This window comes from Mercenaria mercenaria, chromosome 2, assembly GCF_021730395.1.
Source record: "Mercenaria mercenaria strain notata chromosome 2, MADL_Memer_1, whole genome shotgun sequence".
Classification (NCBI taxonomy): Eukaryota; Metazoa; Mollusca; class Bivalvia; order Venerida; family Veneridae; genus Mercenaria; species Mercenaria mercenaria.
This window is the reverse complement of record NC_069362.1, coordinates 11,072,298-11,094,364: the sequence shown is the minus strand read 5'-3', so window position 1 is coordinate 11,094,364 and position 22,067 is coordinate 11,072,298. Positions and strand designations below refer to the sequence as shown.

The window sequence follows — 22,067 nt, the reverse complement described above, 5'->3', positions numbered from 1 at the left end:
GGTTTCATTCCTTCGAAGTTTAATTGCTTTATGTCTGTTAAATTCTATGGAATTGAAGAGATATATTGTTTCAAACATTTTTGTTTTGTTTTTGTAACATAAACACTTGTCTTTATCTGCTGTAGTTTGTATTCCGACCTTGCATGTCTTTGAAGCACTGGAAATGACTCTGAAGCCTTAAGTTCTCAATAAGTAGTAACGGAATAAAGATGGGAATTTTTGGCGATAGAAAAAATGAAGAAAAAAAACAACAGATAAAAAAGAGAAAAAAATCCTCTATTTGATAGCCAGACTATGTCAGCTAGTCTGTGAGACATATCTGTTCATTTTATCAAGTACCAAAGTATGTACATGCAATAACTTTAATCCACATGTAGAATGAAGGATAGATAATTGGCCTTACCACATATTTACTCCAATGTTACCCGTAATAGCGTTAGCAAACATCGCCAATCTAAAGTACACTTGGACTGTTTGATTAAGATATTTGTATTTTCTTTATCGTATTGTTTGTAATGGTTTGAATTTATAATAATGAATACATAATTTATTAATAAGGTCATATCTAATGTTATTGAATAGCCTGTCTATAAATTTCCTATATATTGTATTAAAAGTGACTATTAATATTGTTTGGTTTACATTGATATTTTTCCTTTGACAATATAAATTGCAGGGACAAGTTGTTTGCAGTTTGTATTTTGATTAATATGAAGGATGTATGTAAAAGTGCTTAATTTGTGTTACAGGAAAATTGTTACATAGAATTTGGCAAATTTATTCATTCATGATATATCTTTCATTTTTACAAACTGGATTTGGGAAAAGTGCGTGAATACTTGGGTCAGGATGGGATTTTGCTTGAAAAAATATATTGCTAAAACCATTCTCTGTTAATTCTAAACATTTGTTCATAAAAAATATCAAGTCAGCTTTAATTGTTTAATTTTTATATTTTGCTTGACAGAATCATTTTTGCTGAAATTTTACCGCTGTAAAAATACTTATCCCTTAATTTGTTTTCTTATTTTCTTTGCGGATATTCGTACCAAGGTTTACGATAAATGCAGCATGATTTCAATACTAAATTAAAAGAAGTTTTTATACCATAAATCCCCATTATTTAAGTCAAAGCGGGATAAAATAGCAAACTTACATCAATACAATATACAAAGAAACCTATATTTCATTTCTTTTATATAAATCCCATGTGAAAATATTTAGAGGGACATAAAATAAATGAAATTAGATTAAAAATCCATAGGATATACAAAGAGACTTTGATTTGATTTTTGAAAATCATAGGAAAAAGTATTATAAAGTGGAGGATTTAATTGGACTTTAAATAATGCAATTAAATTTATTATTTCTTATTTGTTTAAAGGAGTGAATATTTGTTTAAATGAATTTTTATATTAAAAGTGTTAGCCACTAGTCTGTAGGATGTACAAAAATTATGAGCAGTGCAGGGTTAATATATTATAGATAAAAGTAATTTCTCAGCAACACCAGAAAATTAGATTATCATTGGTATGAAACAATCTGGTTACTTTAAGAATTTGTTAAATGATTCACTTTACTGCAGTTTATTTACCAGTCAACTCATAACGCAGATAGGCTTTCTTTCAGTTTCAGTAAAGGCCTGTATACTAAGTGCCCTGGTAGGGTAGAGCAAAAATAAACGGATGTCTTGATAATTCGGTCCTTTTGTTAATATTACCATTTTTCTTGAATCCAAGCTTTCTTGAGTTACTGGGGTACTAGTGCAAGTTAGAATTACAATATACATGTACTTTTAATTAAAAAATAATGCCAAAATGAGTTCCTATAAATCTTAAAATACCTATTTCTAATGTCTGTTTGGAAAAAATATATGTTACAATTGTACTGTACAGTTGCTTAAAATGAAAAGGAATAGTATTTGAAGAAAATAAAAGGGGAGCAGTGGTCCAGTGGTTAAGTTGTTGGCCGCTCCACCCAGGGTCATAGGTTTGAGCCCCGCTGTGGCCATGACCACTCCTTCTTATATGACACCAGTACTGGTTTTCCCAGAAAGTGGACTTGAAAGTGATTTCTTTTGTGATGATCAAGCTTAAATAAATTATTATAATCTAAACTAAAGAAAATAAAGGAATATAATTATGTTGAAAATCAACAGTTTCTACTAAGCAAAGAAGTGTGACAATAAGGCTTATACTCTTACATTGACGCAAAGAATTAAAGTATTGTCAGAATCTTAACCCTTTCCCTGCTAAATTTCTATAATGAACTTGTCCATTTCTCAGTTTGGACAGTACCATTAACTGTTAAAAGGGGTGCTAACCAAAAAGATACTGACTGAATAGCGAACAGTGTAGATCTTGATCAGACTACACAGATGTGCAGGCTCATCATGCTCTACACTGGTTGCAAAAGGCAGAACCAATCAGCATGCTAAGGGTTAAATTTGGAAATCTTTCTATTCTGTTCCATTCAATTCAAAAATTTCCCATGAAAATCAATGTCGTAGCAGGGAGTGGGTTCTAAAGCTGACGGCAATTATTATTCCACCATTCTCATGTTTAATTTGATCTTAAAAACTAATGGTAGTGTTTATTCAAGATAATCAGCACAAAATATTATGAATTCATATTGAATTTCGTAACCATCACCCGTTATCGAAGCCCTATACAGACTATAAAGGCAAATTGTCAAACAGGAAACTGGAATAATAGAATTTATGAACATGCAATTGAATTCACAAGGACAAAACGCTTTGCGTAAGTCAATGCACGATCATGAAATATTCATTGTAAAGAATGTTGTATAGATTCTTTTGAATAGAATTTGTAAAATGGAGTACAATATAATAGAAATGTTATCTTAGACAAGATGTGGAAATCTGACATAGATTGCCTGTATCAGTCAAAACAAACACGTTTTCTTAATGTTTAAGGGTAAATTACATATATCTTAAGACAACCCTTAAGATAAGATTAGTGTCCAAGTATCTGCAATCAAATTAGATATGTTTGTACCAATGTTTTTATTCTAATAGGACTCAAGTATTAAATTTATTTGATCACAAATTGGTTTTATTATTTTTAAAGCCTCATAGAATTTAATTGGAAATTACCTTAGAATTTTTAGGAGCTTTGATTAAACATTTAAATTTCATTTTTGCAAAGTCATAGTATTTTATTACACTATAAGTGCAATGAAATATGATTCAAATCTTAAGAAAAAAAATTAGCAAGTTAATGTAAAATTTAAAACAGTTTTTTACTTTTGCTTTTTTTTTCAATAAAACTAGCTGATATTAATAGTTTAACTATAAAGGACGGAATCATAGAATAAATGTGTAGAAAACAAATGGAAGTTTGTGTGGATCAAATAGGAGAAATTTTACAGTTGTGTCAATGATAAAACTGAAAATATTTTTTCCATTGAAATTTAGAAGAACATAAAAAAGGGATATTAAGTACACCAAAGACTACTAATATCAGAGAATGTACAACACCTTTTGTGTATTATTGAAATGTTTTTAAGAATAATACAGGCACTTTTAAATACTTCTTTGATATGAAGTAGTAGGTCTTATGGTAATATCTGCAGACATTTGCGAGAATGGATTTTGCTTTTTTGTAAAAGAGGATTAATGGTAGAAACTATGAAAGAAGTTTGATACTTACAAAAATGTTTGGATAACAAATTTAAAGAAAAGTAAAAAAATGGCAAGTTCAAGTAACGGTTTTGAAGGTGGGTATTCGGTGCTGCCACCTATACTCAGTGCAAGTAATTCAGAGGAGAATCTGGATATAAATAGTAACAACATGGATAAAAATAGTAACATTTTAGAGAAGGACGAAACTGGGAATATAGATAGTAACAACAGCAGCAAGCATGGGAAAGGGGCTGATGATGGCCTTTCTTTACCAGAAGCACCTTTCAGTTCTATTTTGCAAAGCAGACGGCCAACTTCCTTCGGTGAAGATAGGTAAGATATTGCCACCTTTTAGGGGACTGTCAGGTAGGGGGAAACCAGCTGTAAGCTCAGAATTGCATTCTGTCCAGAAACTTGGCTTAAAACTATTTATTCCCTTAAACTACTACAGTTATTATAACCAGTCCATTATCTTAAGAGACATAAAAAATACCTGCAAAAGACATTATGTGTTCTGTAATCTGCTCATTAGGTTGAGTATAACATCTTTGGAAGTATAGAATGCAACCAAGTGGAATAATAGCAGACTCGGTTTGATTGAGACTGCGAGTTTGATTCTTGGGAGAGGCAATAATTCTCCATGGCACTTTGAAAGAGACAAATATGGTTGTAGTAATTAGTCACCCACCTCAGATTCTTTTGGAGAAGTTGTTAGTTATGTGTGGGGAACAAGTAAGTAAAGGTACAAAATACCTATTGTAAGGTTAATATAGCTGAATTACTATTGATTTTTAGCTCGACTTTTTGAAGAAAAAGTTACTGTAGAACTATTGCACTCGCCCCGGTGTCGGCGTTGGCGTCACTCAGCACGGTCGCCATTGGTTAAAGTTTTTGATAAAGTCAAATATCTCTGTTACTATCAGAGCTATTTACTTGAAACTTAAAATAGTTATTTATTATTATTATTATTATTATTGTACCAGATTTATATAGGGCCCTTTTCATGATCAATTTACTATCAAAGTCTACACCAGGAGAAACAATCCCCATAACTCTGATTTGAATTTTGACAGAATTATGCCCCTTTTTAACTTAGATTTTTTGTTAAAATTTTTGATAAAGTCAAATATCACTGTTACTATCAAAGCTATAGACTTGAAACTTAGAATTCTTATTTACCATCATAATCTACACCAGGAGAAACAAACCTCATTACTCTGGTTTGAATTTTGACAGAATTATGCCCCTTTTTAACTTAGAATTTTTTGTTGAAATTTTCGATAAAGTCAAATATCTCTGTTACTATTTAAGCTTTTGACTTGAAACTTAAAACAGTTATTTACTATCAAAGTACACCAGGAGAAACAATTACCATTTCTCTGATTTGAATTTTGACAGAGTTATGTCCCTTTTTAACTTGGAATTTTTTTTCACTGGCAAAGCTCTAATTCTGAGTCAAGCACTGAGAAAAGTCGAGCGCTCTGTCTTACGGACAGCTTTTGTTTTTATTTAGTTAACATCACACTAAAACAGTCATATACACTAAAGGTCATATGCAACCTTCCAGCTTTTGTGATAGTGGAGGAAGAACTAAGGTGCCTCTCCTTGCATTATTTTATCAAAGGTTGGTACCTGTTAGAACCACCAACCTTCCATAAACCAGCTGGATGTAAAGTCAGCGACCTCAACCACTCGGTCACAGATGCCCCTGAAATACTGTTGAAGCCAAACCAAACATATCTGATGGTACTGGAAAAATTTTGTTGAGACTTCATAGAAATGTTGTGATATGTGTTTGTCTTGACATTCTCAGCCAATTAATCAAACTTTTAATCAAACTTTTGTTGAGACTTCATAGAAATGTTGTGATATGTGTTTGTCTTGACATTCTCAGCCAATTAAGCAGACTTTCAACCATATTAACAGCTATTAATTATTCATACACTATTAATGTTTTGTGAAAAAATTGATTCAAATCAGCCAAAGCAAATTAAAATATTGATTCCTATTCAATAACATTCAAGTCTAAACCTACTAGTACTGTATTGTAATGAAAATGCTTTCATGTTCTGCATGACATTATATTGTCTTTTTGTTCATAATCTCAACTTTTGAGGGTAGGTTTAAATTTCCTTTAAGGAGAGCTTTCCCAAAGTTATTGTATAGTGGTAGTTTTTGTCAAATTTTGTCAATTACTTTCAAGTCTTAAATTTCATTAAAAAGCATGTTTCTTATTCAGAGTTTTTCTTTTCAGATAATTGTATGTCCTATAAATGTTCACTTTCTTTGCTGTTTTGGCTGATGTATTTTCTTAATGGCACAAATATTATAATTTATGCGATTATAGAATTTTAATAATATGTGGTATGATATAACATAGACTATTACGTAAAATTATTCAGTTCATTTTTTTTGTTCATTGTCAAAATTAGCCTGACAATTATCATTAAGGACATAATCTCTTCCCAGGTTATAATACAGAATATGATTAGGTATTAAAGGTCATAATGCCTTTGTTTAAAAATGTGCCTGCCAGATTTTTTATATTAAGCAAATAAGGGTTTAAGAGTATAGGTATGGCACAGTATTTTGGTGTTTTGAAATGTAAACAAACAAAAGTCTCAGTAACATATACAGAACACTAATTCCTTATCAGCTGTGAGCAGTAACACACTCCATTTCGTACATTTTTTGTTGTGAGTTCAATTCCCAGAGCTGTATGATCAATTTAATCTATTTTCAAAACATTCAACAAAGACAACTCAAGATCTAACTAACTGAAAATTGTCATTTAAAATTGACGTGTAATTTTGTTTAAATATACTTCACCTTAAATATGATGTAATGTTTTTGAAGCTCTCCATGAAATCCTAAAGCACAATAGGTTAGTTTTATAAATTTTATGACAATGTTTTATATACTTCACTTTAGATAGCATTGTCCAGTCATGATTTCAGTATCGATTAATTTAAAGATACTGCCATTTTATATGAAATTAGAATAATAAATTAGCATCATTAGAAAGTGGAAAAATTAACGAATTTTGGCTCTTTCAGGGGTCAGTCAGGGGCTGTAACTCCGGAACAGCTACAATTGGATCTGACGGATTCATCATGGAATCCAAGATCTATTGTTGTTAAAGATATTTTGCAAGTTTTCATCAAATCAAACCATAAATGAACTCTGTATACGTATATGGCTGTAAAAGCCAATTTAGCCAAATTTTTCCCTTTAAGGGGCCATAACTCTGGACAAGTTTTGCGCAAGTTTGATTAAAATCAAATTACAAAACATGGTCTCTATTTTGTTCACAAGAAATTGTTGATGGACGACTGACGGACAGATTATGGATGGGCGACCACATAGAATGATCACAAAAGCTCACCTTGTCACAACACAGTCCTGCTGTTTAAGGCAGGTGGCTCCTTAAGATGATATTTGAATAAAAACACTATCTGGGAAATTAGCTGACTGGCTGTTTAAGACAGGTGGCTCCTTAAGTTGGTATTTGAATAAAACACTATTTTGGGCTGTTAAAGGCAGGTGGCTGCTAAAGATGATATTTGAATAAAAACACTATCTGGGAAGTTAGCTGACTGGCTGTTTAAGGCAGGTGGCTGCTTAAGTTGGTATTTGAATAAAACACTTTCTGGGAAGTTAGCTGACTGGCTGTTTAAGGCAGGTGGCTGCTTAAGTTGGTATTTGAAAAAAACACTTTCTGGGAAGTTAGCTGACTGGCTGTTTAAGGCAGGTGGCTGCTTAAGTTGGTATTTGAATAAAACACTTTCTGGGAAGTTAGCTGACTGGCTGTTTAAGGCAGGTGGCTGCTTAAGTTGGTATTTGAATAAAACACTTTCTGGGAAGTTAGCTGACTGGCTGTTTAAGACAGGTGGCTGCTTAAGTTGGTATTTGAAAAAACACTTTCTGGGAAGTTAGCTGACTGGCTGTTTAAGGCAGGTGGCTCCTTAAGTTGGTATTTGAATAAAACACTATCTTGGGCTGTTTAAGGCAGGTGGCTCCTTAAGATGATATTTGAATAAAAACACTATCTGGGAAGTTAGCTGACTGGCTGTTTAAGGCAGGTGGCTCCTTAAGTTGGTATTTGAAAAAAACACTTTCTGGGAAGTTAGCTGACTGGCTGTTTAAGGCAGGTGGCTCCTTAAGTTGGTATTTGAAAAAAACACTTTCTGGGAAGTTAGCTGACTGGCTGTTTAAGGCAGGTGGCTCCTTAAGTTGGTATTTGAATAAAACACTATCTGGGAAGTTAGCTGACTGGCTGTTTAATGCAGGTGGCTGCGTAAGTTGGTCTTTGAAAAAAACACTATCTGGGAAGTTAGCTGACTGGCTGTTTAAGGCAGGTGGCTCCTTAAGTTGGTATTTGAATGAAACACTATCTTGGGCTGTTTAAGGCAGGTGGCTCCTTAAGATGATATATAACTGGTACAAAAGTGCATTTTCAGTTATATATAACTTTCTTTATGTATTGGATATTTGAAGTGCTTATTTTATGTTTGGTTTGAAATGTAAATTTGATTAATTAAACTCTCACATACAGACTAAGTACCATTTGGGGCGGAACCCAGATACATAATTATTTAAACGCCTAACAACTTGCTAAGTGGTACCAGTTATACTGATCTTCATAAAGAAGTTGTCTTATTATACCCTTTAAAAAGGTATAAAGTATATGGAGGCTATTTTATACCCCAGTCACACATATGGCACGGATAGCTACATCTAGCCACGTAGTAATCTGTATCGATCCATACTGGGGCCGTACAGATTGATACGGATTACTTCTTTCAGGTACGGATCTATATGGATTACTACGTTTCTATCCATGGCTAGACTTAGCTATCCGCACCGTATGTGTGACTGTGGTTTTAGAGTCACACATGTCCATTATTCGGTTGGCTCATTCCCTTATCCGCCATCTATAATTTGTGTATGTGCCATATCTTCTAAATTGCTGGGCATATTTTCATAAAACTAGCATCAGCTTTTTACCTCCTTAAGACCACCCGCAGAGCACATGACCCAGATCACTTAGTCCAAGGTGAAGGACACACTTAGAAGTTGAAGGTCATATAGTTTAAATCTGTTTGTGCTCAGTATCTTTTAAACTGCTTATCAGATTACATAGAATACCATCAGTTGTTTACCTCATCAAGATGATGTGCAGAGTGCACAACCTAGGTCACTAGGCCTAAGGTCATGTGTGGAGGTCAAATGTCATCTAACTTAACTTGTGTTAGCCCCATATCATCTAAATGTCTTGGAAGATTTTCATGAAACTAGCATCAGTTCTTTAACTTATATTTTGTATCAAGACCACATGCAGAGAGCACAAGCCAGAGCACTAGATCTAAGGTAACAGGGAGGTTAAATTTCAGTTAGCTTATCCTTGTGTCAACTGTGTATAGTCTGTGTTGGCCTGTGTATAGTCTGTGTGTATAGTCTGTGTATAGCCTGTGTATAGTCTGTGTATAGTCTGTGTATAGTCTGTGTATAGCCTGTGTATAGTCTGTGTATAGCCTGTGTATAGCCTGTGTGTAGTCTGTGTATAGCCTGTGTATAGCCTGTGTATAGTCTGTGTATAGCCTGTGTATAGCCTGTGTATAGTCTGTGTATAGCCTGTGTATAGTCTGTATAGCCTGTGTATAGTCTGTGTATAGCCTGTGTATAGTCGGTGTATAGTCTGTGTATAGTCTGTGTATAGTCTATACTGCTCAAAAGATTTTCATAAAACTAGCATCAATTGTTTACCTCATCCCAATAAGGTGCAGAGCATGTCTAAGGTCAGAAAGTTCAAGGTCAAGGGTCAGTGATCCCAAGGGTCGTGGGTTGGAGCCCCACTGGGGTCATGACCACGCCTTCTCAATGATGACACCAGTACTGGTGTTTCCAGGAAGCGGACTTGAGAGTGGTTTGAATAAGCTTGAAGCTTTGATCACGATCAAGCCAAAATAAATTAGTATAAACTAATGATCAAATTGATTAATTTTTCTTCAGCTCAATATCAGATTATCTTCAAACCACTGGATAGATTTTCATATAACTAGCATTGATTGTTAAAATCATCCATGCCATGCATAGTGCACAACCCATGTCACAAGGTCCAAGGTCAAGGTCACAGACTGAATAGCTTTAATTTTTGTCTGCTCCATTTCTTCTCAACAATTGGAAGGATTTTCATACAGCTAGCGTCAATTATTAACCTAATTAAGAAAATTTGCAGAGTATACAAGGTCAAGGTCACAGTTGAAGATCAAACTTTAATTTAAGGTCATGATCACAACATCTTACTTCCCCTGTATCATAGTGGCATTAGGGGTATTTAGCACTTTTGTGATAGTTTTAGTTGAAATTATAAATTCTCTTGCATCATAATAATTTTTAAATGATTATGCAAAAAATTCAGCAGGTTTAATGAATTAAAGACTGTTATAACTTCATTTTTTCTTTTCAAATATACAGTTTTTTTTATCATGAAGAAATTGCCAATCTGCCAGTAAGTCAGGTCATACTTTGCTGTTGAACAAACATGATATGATACTTCACAGAAGTCCTGATTTTTATAAGCTATGTAACTCTAACATACATTCTAACACTTTTAAGATTTTTTTTTATATATTAAAACAAAGAAGGATTTTACCGCACATTGTTTCGTCTGTTAAAAGATGTTTTGCAAAATGACCCTTCTTTTAGCACCAAGGGAAGTAATGCGTCCATTTATGCCTAAAAAAGGATTCCAGATTAGTATCCCTTCCTGGTGTAATCCGAACGTGTGAGAATGGAAATAGATTTTAGTCTTGCATGCTATGTTGGCAAATAAAACACGTTCTTTTGTTTAGATGCGTCATAATTAGATAACTACGCATCTGAACTCAAAACAGTGTTTTATTTGCCAACAAATCATGCAAAACTAAACTACCAAATATAAATCATTTTTTTGCAACATGTTTTTTTTAGTTTTTGTTTTTAGTATTTTGCAGATTACTGTCAACCACAGTTTTTTTTAGGCTACATTGAGAAAAAAATTTATAGCCAAGTTCTGTAACTCATAAATTGTATTGACCCTTACAGAAGCAAGCCTCTGTGGCGTACATGCTGCGTATTTGCTGTGTATATGCCGCGAACACAGTAGTACGCCAGAGGAGTACATTTTACATACACCGCATGCCGCGTACATGCCGCGTACTATTTCGACGAGTACACAGCATGTACGCAGGAGGTCACTAGTACACTTCAAGTACGCAGCACAGACTCTGAAAATTTAAGGAGTACACTGCATGTACGCAGGAGGGACTTGTACAAGAAAATAGTACACTGCATGTACACCGCAGATACTTTGAAATTTGTGCAGTACACTTCATATATGCGGGAAAGACTTGTACAATTTCTTTTGGCATTTATACTCAGTTTTTTTTAATAAGTTTAAGTCTGAAGTAAACTTCATATACGCGGGAGGGACTTGTTCATTTCCTTTTGGCGTTTATACTTCGAATTTTTTTAGGTAAAAGTCTGAAGTACACTTCATGCAGGAAGGATTTGTACATTTTTTTTTTTTTTTGAAAGCAAGAACTTGATTTCCGAGTAACTTTTATCTTAATAGCATAGAATAGTTCAGATTACCGGTATTCTGAACAATGAAAATTTGCCATTTACTATTTGCAATGTTCATTTGTAAAGCTTACATCTTAGTGATTTCTGAGCTGCACCTTGCATGCAGTGTAAAAATATATTCTTTTTCATTTTGAATTAATCCTGGAGCTTTCTAACTTGGATAATTGAAAAGCCTTATTTGAACTTCGTTGCATTACTTTTTGTAATACATGAAATAATTACCAAGATAATGCCTCAACAGCGCCCGAATGAGAAGAATTAATAGCTTTCACTGTTATTTGAATACTCTTAAGCAAAACACCATTCTATCATGTTTTATAAAGGCTTTAATGCTCATTATGTTAACTCATTAAGGCCTCACCAGATTAAAAAGTTGTTCATCGGATTTGTCGCTCGTATATTTTCAGAACGTTTTTGGCTCATTGCGCTCGCCCCATTGGAAAAAATCAATCCAAAATTTTTTGGTGCGCTACTTTTTACGGACGTAAAAGTGTATAAATGCTTATATAATTCCAGTCCTAGATTGTTCTCAGATGGATTTTAATCAAAATAAATACATACTACGCACACATCGTCTATAATAAATCATAACACTTATATTTAGTTGCATTAAAGTTGTTTCCCCTTGATGCAGTTTTGCCATTTTCTTCTAATGTTTACCAAATTACATGCTACAAAAATTGATTTATTTCATTGAAAAGTGGATGAAGAAAAGCATACTAATTTATTTGATAACATCAATCTACATTATTTTGGTAAGGGTAAATACTTATTGATGCATGTCACTTATCTTTTTTCTGTTTTTTTTCTGTCCAAATGATCAGCATTTGCATACAAAAGTTGATGGGGTAAGGAATTTACATTATCACAGCAGTTTCGCCACAAGAGTACACAGCATGTATGCAGCAGGAGTACACAGCATGTACGCCGCAGGACTCGGGCCAGGAGTACACAGCATGTACGCCACAGGAGTACACAGCATGTACGCCTCAGGAGTACACAGCATGTACGCCACAGGAGTACACAGCATGTACGCCGCAGGGGTAGTACACCGCAGGCTTATTTGCATGTGAAAAGTGTATGTGCCGCGTACATGCTGCGTACTATTTCCCGCATACTAAATTCCTTCAGCGTACATCCTGTGTACTATGTAGTCCACAGCATGTACGCAGCAAGTAGTACGCGGCAGAGCTCATTTGCATGTCAAAAGTGTCCTACAAACGTACTATCGGTGTATGTGCGGTGTATATCCTGCATACTATTTAAAGCCCTTGATTTCAGTACACATCATGTACGCATCATATACGCTGTATGTACACAGCAAGAGTACGCAGCAGGCCTTTTTCTTCTGTAAGGGGAAGCAAATAATATCTCCTTCGACACATAGATGAAATTTTGTAATGAAGTGTCTCCACATCTACCTGATCTACTATAAGTCATTTAATGACATGGGCATGAACTTTCATAGTTTCAACCCAAAAAGGCAGTTTTGTGGTGGGCATAAATTTATGATTTCTAAATTGCAAAGATAAAACTTATTAAATGGACAGTTTCTATGTTCAGTGGTGTTCGTGGATTGATCTGATCACAAAATCCATCAAAATTTAGTTCCATATTAATATTAATGATTTCATTTTAGTAGTATAGCCACTTAGAAGTCAAAGGTTAACATGGTCTGTTTCTTGTCTGGTCCATAACTCTACCATTTATCACAGGATTTGAAAATAATTTTACACAAAAGTTAACCATATTGAGAAGGTGTGTCATGCTTATGTCTCTCAAGTTAAGGTCAAGGTCACAAATTGATTCATACCCAAACTTTTATGGCATCTTTTGCGCAGACAACTGTAGCATTCTTGGGCACGCTTTGGGGGCATTGTCACTAATAATGACAGCTCCTGTTTAAGTCCCCTACTGGTTGATTGCGCTTTTCGTCTGTCATCCCGTCATTCCATTCATCCATCAGCAATTTCATGTCCCGTCCATAACTCTGTCATTCCTCAAAGGATTTTAATATTAATTGGCACAAATGTACCCCATGATGAGACGACGTGTCATGTGCAAAACACGGACTGCTAACTCAAAAGTCAAGGTCACAATTGGAGGTCAAATGTCAGAAGGGCTTTTTTCCTGTACGGTCCATAACTCTGCCATCCATGAAGGGATAATAGTATTACTTGGCACAAATATACCTCATAATAAGAACCCTAGCTTAAAGGCCAAGGTCACACTTGGAGATCAAAGTTCAATAGAATTTTTTCCTGTACAGTCTATAACTTTGTCATGCAAAACTGGGTTTAAATATCAGTTGGCGTAAATATTCCCTTGGATGAGACAACTTGTCATGCACAAAAACTGGACACTTAGCTGAAAGGTCAAGGTCACACCTGGAAGTCAAAGGCCAAAAGAGCTTTTTTTCCTGTCCAGTCTGTAACTCAACAATCCTTAAAGGGATTTTAATATTACTTGGCACTTGATAAGATGATGAATCATGTGCAACATGCAGACCCCTATCTCAAATATCAAGGTCACACTTGGAGGTCAAAGGTCGATAAGGTTTTTTTCCTGTATGATCAATAACTCTGTCATCTACGAAGGGATTTTAATATATAACTTAAAATTGGCACAAATGTTTTCCATAATGAGACAACTTGTCTTAGGGAACCCTTATCCCTAACTCAAAATGCAAGGTCATTGTCAGAGGTCAAAGGTCAGTATGATTTTATTCTTAATTCCGGTCCATATCTCTTTTGTCATTTAATAGATGTTATAAAACAACAATAATTGTAGATTTTTGTATATGCAAAATTTGATCCAAATGTTGTGTTATAACATATTGTAAATATAGTACAATATTGTTTATACATCACTGACAGATATCAGTTCATTATGTTATATATAATACTGCAGTAGAGAAAATTAGGTGCAATCCAGTAGGGGACTTTGTATTGCATGGCAAAACTTCATTAATTTGTTTTTTCGGGATTTATGCAAGTCAGAAAAACTTTAGTAATATATCCTCAAACTATTTGATTGCCAACTATTATTTAATAAAAAGTTGACTGTAAATCTTCAACTCAAAGTCAGTAGAGTTTACATACACAATACTAATCTGCTTGGAGTGGTCTCCCCTTACAGTAAAGAGACCTGTCAGCACAAACATTTCCATGATTTTAATAAATCATTTTGTTCATCATTAGGTTATTGAAACTGTTGGTTTTTTTTTCAGAGATTTAAGTCTAATGCGGAAGATAAAATGAAAAAAAAAAAAAATATTGAAAATAAGGAAAACAATAATTGAATTCGTTGTGTCATGTGATTTTCATGGTCACATGGTTATTTCAGACAGCAGTTATCATCAATAAAACACAAGGGGATAAAACTGCTGCTGTGAGTTTGACACATTGTAACATGCTTCAATAAACACTGGAGGAGCACACAGTTGTTAAGCAACTCCTGCTTATTGTTTTATTTATTTCAAATATATTGAATGCATTAGCAACTGTCATTCATCCTTTTGTACAAATTTTAACCTCAATCCTTATCATATTATTCAATACACTGAATAAAAGGTCTCTTTACCAACTGCTAGTGGAATTGAATAATTTTAAAATGTTTCTGTCAGAATTACAATCCCATAATGCAACAGCACAGAAGTTTCACAGCAGGTATATATTGATTGGAAACTTGTTAACTTTTGTCCTGAAGAAAATCCGATTATGCTTTCCACTCAATGTCCATTGACAAAGGACAAAAATAATCACAGCTTTCACAGATTGAAACATTCTGTAATAAGTAAACATTCCGAGAAATTCTACTGTCAGTTTTGTAATGAAGTTTGGAATAAAATGAACAGACAGATCTTTGTCCTAGAAGGTGGTTTCATTCTTGTAACCACTCAGAATGAGTGATGCAGAAATGACTTTGCTTGTCTATCATACTCTTCATTCATATTAAATTTTCTGGCAAAATTTGTTTAAACTTTCCACTATGCCACTAAGTTATTGCCCAGCCCACTTAGTTCAATAGGGAGAGTATAGATCTACGGACCTTAGGGTCATGAGTTCAATCTCCGGGCGGGACATATGTTCTTCATGATGATTTGAAAAATGAAATTATGTCTGATATCATTCGTCCTCCATCTCTGGTTCATGTGGGAAAGTTGGAAGTTACTTATGGAGAACAGGTTTGTACTGGTACAAAATCCAGGAACACTGGTTAACTGCCCGCCATTACATAACTGAAAAACTGTTGAAAAATGGCATTAAACCCAAACAAACACATAGTCATTGCTAAACTTATTGTTTATACAAGATAGAAAAATTCTTTAGCACCACAACTGTGGCTTAAAATTGTGAAAACGCCCAAATATATTGGCAGAAAATTATGTCTCAGTGTCTTTTTTATCCCCCTTGAAATGCAATGTGTACATTTTTCTGTCTGTGTCACTTTTGTCTGGACTATAATTAAAACTATTAAAGAGATTTTATTAAAACTTCATGTAATGATCCAGGGCCTTGCATGCAAGTGCAGTGTAGAAGAGCCTTATTTCTACTCTCTTTTGAATATTGTATCACTTTTTTATCTGCTCAGAGTATTTGGCAGGAACATATCTCCAGTGTACAAGAACCATAACTCTAATTTGCTTATTTCTTGAATTATATCAATTTCTGATTTGCTCATATCGCTTTGGTCAAGGGAAAAACAACTAAACTATTGTTAAAACTTCACACACTGACACTCAGAGGCATTGAGAAATAGTTCAGTGTATAAGAACCATATATTATTATTATATTATTATTATTATACCAGATTTGTTGAGCGCCCTTTTCATATGGAATTTACGTTCAAAGGCGCTTTACAATTAAACATGTGACACATGGCAGATATGTAGGAAAATAACAAAACATGACATATGCAATCACAAAACTGAAACTGAACAATTTGATTAAATGCCTTTTTTATAAATGATATATTCAATGGCGTTGTACATAATAATAAAAAATAATAGTTATTACAACAATATCATAAAATTAATGAACAATGATAATATTTACAGCCTTATTGTAACAAACAGCCATAACCGCACTCCCACCCTAGAGGTCGTTTTACCCCTATTGCCAATACCAGTGCTTTAAACATATGGTACACCCAGACAGGCTGCAGATAGTGGTTCAACCCCCTGGTAAATGGTGCCATCATGTACTGTAGAAAGAAGACAGAAATACCACACACTTTAAGTGAAACTCAAGTCTTGCGAAAAACACACACATAGAATGACATAACCCTTAAAATGTGACATGATAAAATAAAAAAAGGTTTGTCAATTTAGTTAATTACATGATGAATTGTACAGTTAAGAGATCTTCATCAGCGACGAATGACTTGCCGTAGTTCTGTATTACAAAAAATAACAATGGCATATTTATTATGGGTAACTCAATCTTGCTTACTTTTTTGTTAAAACTTCAAACATTGACAATGGCCATTGAGAGAAGGTAACCATAACTCAATCTTGCTGTACTTTATCTCCCTTCTTATTATGAACTCATATCTGTTTTGTCTGAAGCACTCCAAAGTTGCTGAACGGATTTTGTTAAAACTTCTTTCATTGACAGCGGTCATTGAAAAGAAGTGCAGTGTACAAGAATGGTAGCTCTACCTTGCCTACTTTTTAGTTACCTCCCTTTACTTTTCAGAGGCATAACTTGTTAAATGCTGAAGGAATTTTATTCAAACTGCAAACAGAGATGGGAGGACATTGGAGAGTGGGGAACGGGGTTGTAGGTTGGTGGAGTGTTGTATACAATAACCGTGCTTACTTTTTAATTATCTCCCTTTCTTTGATTTACTCAGAGCATAACTTCAGAAGTATTTTACTAATTTTTTTTGCAGTTGCAGTTGACATTGAGAGAAAATACAGTGTACTAGAAACATTAACTTTTCATACTTTTTAAATTATGTCCCTTTAGTAAATTTACATGAAACTAAAATTTAAAGGGAATTTATCTTAACTGAGAACAGTTAAGGAACTACTTAACTACTGCAGACATATTATATAAAGGTATCATATATATGATTTCTCTTCTTAGCCAACTTTTACACAAATATCTTTTTATATTAAACATAGCTGTTGTGTCAAACAGCAATACATGCCTCTTCTAGAGTTGCTATGTAAGTGACGTGTTAGCTACCTTACCTATGTAATGAATCATTTTGTTCCAGCAGAGTTTAAATTATGCTAATTTATGCTGTGACAATTTAGTCTTTGCAATTGAAGATTGAAAGATAGAAACGATGAAAAAATTGTGAAGCAAGTGTGTAATTTTGATATTTATCAAATTTACAAATCACCGTTATATAGAAAACAGCACTTGTAGGCTACAAAAGAACACTAGGCAATTGTAAAGAAAATTCTCATTTACATCAGACATGCATTATATTATATAAAACTCATCATTTAGAATTTAACTAGACTGCAGTATGTGCGCATTCAGAATTGGCAAGAAAAGTGTCCGAACACAATCTGGGCCATAATTAGTGAGATTTGTCGTACCATCTGTGTTTTACAACGTTATCTAGTAGCGTTGTACAATTTGTCAGTGTGTTTGACAGAAAATCTCTCCTGCATTGAATCGTAGACAGAAATTTTGTTAACGTTTTAATGATTTATTTCATTTATTTCTTACTCAATCTTTTTAATATGGGTGCAAATTGAATGCAAGTTATTTACATATTTACAAAACAAACACTTAAATTTGAGTGTTGGGTAATGTTAAAAAGCCAGGCTGTCTTGTATTGATTGTAAAAAGTGATTCCAAAATCGGAATCCTGTGAAAAAGATATATTGAATGATAAAATTGTTCAGAAACCGCCTATAAATGGTTTTTAAATTAATTCAAAAGTAAACATGATTTTTGTAAATATGAATAAGGGGAGATATGTATACGCTAGCTGTTATAAGTTTTAAGTGCAAAGAAGGGATTTTACTTGTCAATTATAGCGCAGTGTAGGTGCAGGGCGCAAAAACTCCGAGCTTAAAGAAATATGTAAAAGCACTCTCACCTATACATGCCGTGTCACCCTGACTTGGATGAGTTTTTCTGTTTGTCATGATATATTTAGTTTTTGCTCAATAATTTCTTGTCTGTTATCATATGTACAGTTAAAGCAACTCTTCCTCTGTCTGTAAAGAGAAATATACTTATTTCTAGCTCATCACATGATCGGTGTCGGTGTTGGCGTTGGCTTTGCCTGGTTAAGTTTTATGTTTAGGTCAGCTTTTCTCCTACACTATTAGAGATATTGCTTTAAAACTTGCAACACTTGTTCAACATCAATAGCTGACTCTGTACAGCAAGAAACATATATCCATCCTATATTTTGCAAGAATTATGGCCCTTTTGAACTTAGAAAATCAGATTTCTTGTTAAATTTTGCGTTTAGGTAAATTTTTCTTCTTAACGGTCAGCTGACCCTGTAGAGCAAGAAACATAACTCCATCCTGCTTTTTGCAAGAATTGTGGCCCCTTCTGGACTTAGAAAATATCAGATTTCTTGGTTAAGTTATATGTTTAGGTCAGCTCTTCTCCTATACTATCAAAGTTATTGCTTTAAAACTTGTACTACTTGATCACCATCAATAGCTGACTCTGTACAGCAAGAAACATAAATCCATCCTGTATTTTGCAAGAATTAAGGCCCTTTTTGGACTTACAAAATCAGATTTCTTGGTTAACTTTTGCATTTAGGTAAACTTTTCTCCTGAATGGTCAAAGCTATTGCTTTAAAACTTGGAGCAGTTATTCGCCATGAAAAGCTGCACAGCAAGTACGGTAACTCTACATTGCTTTTAGCAAGAATTATGGCCCCTTTTAGACTTAGGAAATCATGGGTTGGGCAATATTTCTATTATACAGAGACAAAAAAATCAGATGAGCGTCTGCACGAGGAAAGCAGTGCTCTTGTTATAACCTTTCCTAACCTTTGCCTTGCTAAATTTCTATATAATGGACTGGTCCATCATTCAATTTGGGCAATACCATTGATTAGTCCGCTACTGGTTGAAAACCAGTTTCCAGGACTATAGGATTGTGCTTTTTCGTCATTCTGTCATTCCGTCAGCAATTTCGTGTCTGGTCCATAACTCAACAGGGCTTTTTTCCTATCCGGTCTATAACTCTGTCATCCATGAAGGGATTTTAATATTACTTGGCACAAATGTTTCCCATGATGAGACAATGTGTCATGCACAAAACCTGGAACCCTAGCTTAAAGGTCAAGGTCACAATTGGAGGTCAAAGGTTAACAGGGCTTTTTTTCCTATCTGGTCTATAATTCTGTCATCCATGAAGAGATTTTAATATTACTTGGCACAAATGTACCTCATAATAAGACTGTGTCGTGCACAACTTTCAGACCCCTGGCTTAAAGGTCAAGGTCACACTAAAGTCTTGGCAGTCAAATGTTAACATGGCATGAACAGGTTTGGTGTTTGGTCCATAACTCTGTTATTCGTTAAGGGATTATAATATCACTTAACACAAATGTTTCCCATAATGAGACGACTTGTCTTGCACAAATCCCGGACCCCTGGCTCACTGTTAAGGTCACAAGTGGGGGTCAGAGGTCAACAGAGCTTTTTTCCTGTCTGGTCCATAACTCTGCCATCCATGAAAACTTGGCACAAATGTTCCCCATGATGAGACAATCTGTCATGCGCAAAACCTGGATCCCTAGCTCAAAGGTCAAGGTCACAATTGAAGGTCAAAGTTTGATAGGTTTTTTCCTGTCTGGTCCAAAACTCTGTCATCCATCAAGGGATTACAATATTACTTGGCATAAATGTTCCCCATGAGGAGACGACGTGTCTTGTGCAACACCAGAACCCTAGCTTAAAGGTCAAGGTCACACTTGGAGATCAAATGTCAATAGGATTTTTTTCCTGTCCGGTCTATAACTTTGTCATGCAAAATAGGATTTAAAATCAGTTTGCACAAATATTCCCCTGGATGAGACAATGTGTCATGCACAAAACCCAGACCTTTAGGTGCAAAGTCAAGGCTACACTTGGAAGTCAAAGGCCAAAAGGGTTTTTTTCCTGTCCAGTCTGTAACTCAACAATCCTTAATGGGATTTTAATATTACTTGGCACAAATGTTAACCAGAATGAGACAAATTGTCATGCGCAAGAACCAGGTCCCTAGGTCTAAGATCAAGGTCACACTTAGAGGTCAAATGTCAAATTTAAGACTGATTTTGTCTGGAGCATTTCTTCTTCATGCATGGGGGCATTTTAATGTACTTTGGCATAAATGTTTACCACCAGGAGGCACCCTTGATCTTAGAATTATGTCCCTTTGTTAGTACTATAAATAAATTATATTGTAACTAATTTATTACTAGTCGTGGGGAGCGGTGTATGACTAAAGATGTTGTTTTTTGAGGTTTTAATTTAAGATGAAGATCAAATGAAGGTCAAGGTCATCTATAGATAACTCAGTTTGTAGGTCTTGCCACAAAGAGTGTTGAATGTGAGTATAAACTAAATTATGTGGGTTGTAGGACCAAGAAAGTTGTTTACTACTAAAGTTTCAAGTTTGAAGGTGAAGCTCAAATGAAGGTCAGTGTGATATATAGGTTAGATTGTAGATCTTTCCACAAGCATTGTTGAATGTGAATATGAACTTCATCAGGTTGTATGCAATCCGGTTCGTATGGACGGCTGAAGGTCAAGGTCAACTTAGTAGCTTAATTTCAGTCTTGACTCATAGCCAGTTTTGATCACTATATCAAACATATTGTTTATTAATGTTTAAACTTTAAAGGTGAAGGTCATATGAGGATCAAGGTCATTTATATATAGGTCAGTCTGTAGGTCTTGCCACAAAAATTGTTGAGTGTGAGTATGAGCTAAATAATTTCATCAATATGGGCTCTAGGCAATCTGGTTCCTATGGACAGATAAAAGTCAAGGTCATCTATATATATATAAGTTTGTAGGTCTTGCCACAAGATTTGATCAGTGTGAATATGCAGTAAATCGGGTCATTTATGAGGGCTGTAGGACCAAAAATGCTGTTTTTTTTAGGTTTTTAGTTTGAATATGAAGGTCAGATGAGCGTCAAGGTCATTTATATATAGGTCAGTTTGTAGGTCTTGCCACAAGGTTTGTTTGGTGTGAGTATGAACTAAATTGTGTCATTTATAAGGGCCATAGGACCAGAAATGCTGGTTTTTTTTAGGATGGTCATATGAGGGTCAAGGTCATCTGTATAGGAGTCAGTTTGCAGGTCTTGCCACAAGGATTGTTGAGTGTGATTATGAACTAAAAGGGCAATAAAAAATCTGGTTAATACAGACTGGCAGTTAAATCACTATATGCCCAGGGGCATAAAAATGGAAATGCTGGCAAAGTTGGGGAGGTTACCATTTATTAAGGAGAGGGTCCTTACTTGACTGTATGACATGCATTTTCCTTAAGAAGTGTGGAGTAAAAAAGAAGTTCATAGAATGTAGCTGATTTTATTCTCTGTTCTTTAATGTTTTGAGCTTAATCTTTATATTGTAAAATAATACTTGCCACTGAGTTCTATTTCTGTTTAATTTGAACAATAAATCATTAAATTTGAAACAGTGTATTAAACATATACAAAGTTGTTCTTTTGTGTGTAATATAAGACATTTATCATTGTAATATAAGACATTTATCATTAAATGTAAGTTAGACAGTAATTTTATAGTTTTAAACAATTGTGCTCCATTGTTGTTGTTTTTTTTTTCACTAAAAATAGTAATC

General features: G+C 34.4%; 1 protein-coding gene across 10 annotated transcripts in view; it reads left to right on the top strand.

Annotated features, from left to right (window-relative positions):
- Positions 1 to 22,067, top strand: part of LOC123563172 (WD repeat-containing protein on Y chromosome-like) — a 94,283-nt gene that overhangs the window by 25,898 nt on the left and 46,318 nt on the right. For 2 of the 10 annotated variants that reach the window (XM_053529725.1, XM_053529732.1), the window contains exon 1: positions 3,208 to 3,976. The exons of 2 other annotated variants lie outside the window; for them this stretch is intronic. In XM_053529725.1, coding sequence (XP_053385700.1) covers positions 3,711 to 3,976 — 266 coding nt within the window. In that variant the 5' untranslated portion in view covers positions 3,208 to 3,710. Of the gene's footprint in view, positions 1 to 3,198; positions 3,977 to 22,067 lie in introns of those variants that run through there. 6 more of the 10 variants (XM_053529710.1, XM_053529745.1, XM_053529761.1 and 3 more) reach the window with 6 other exon arrangements.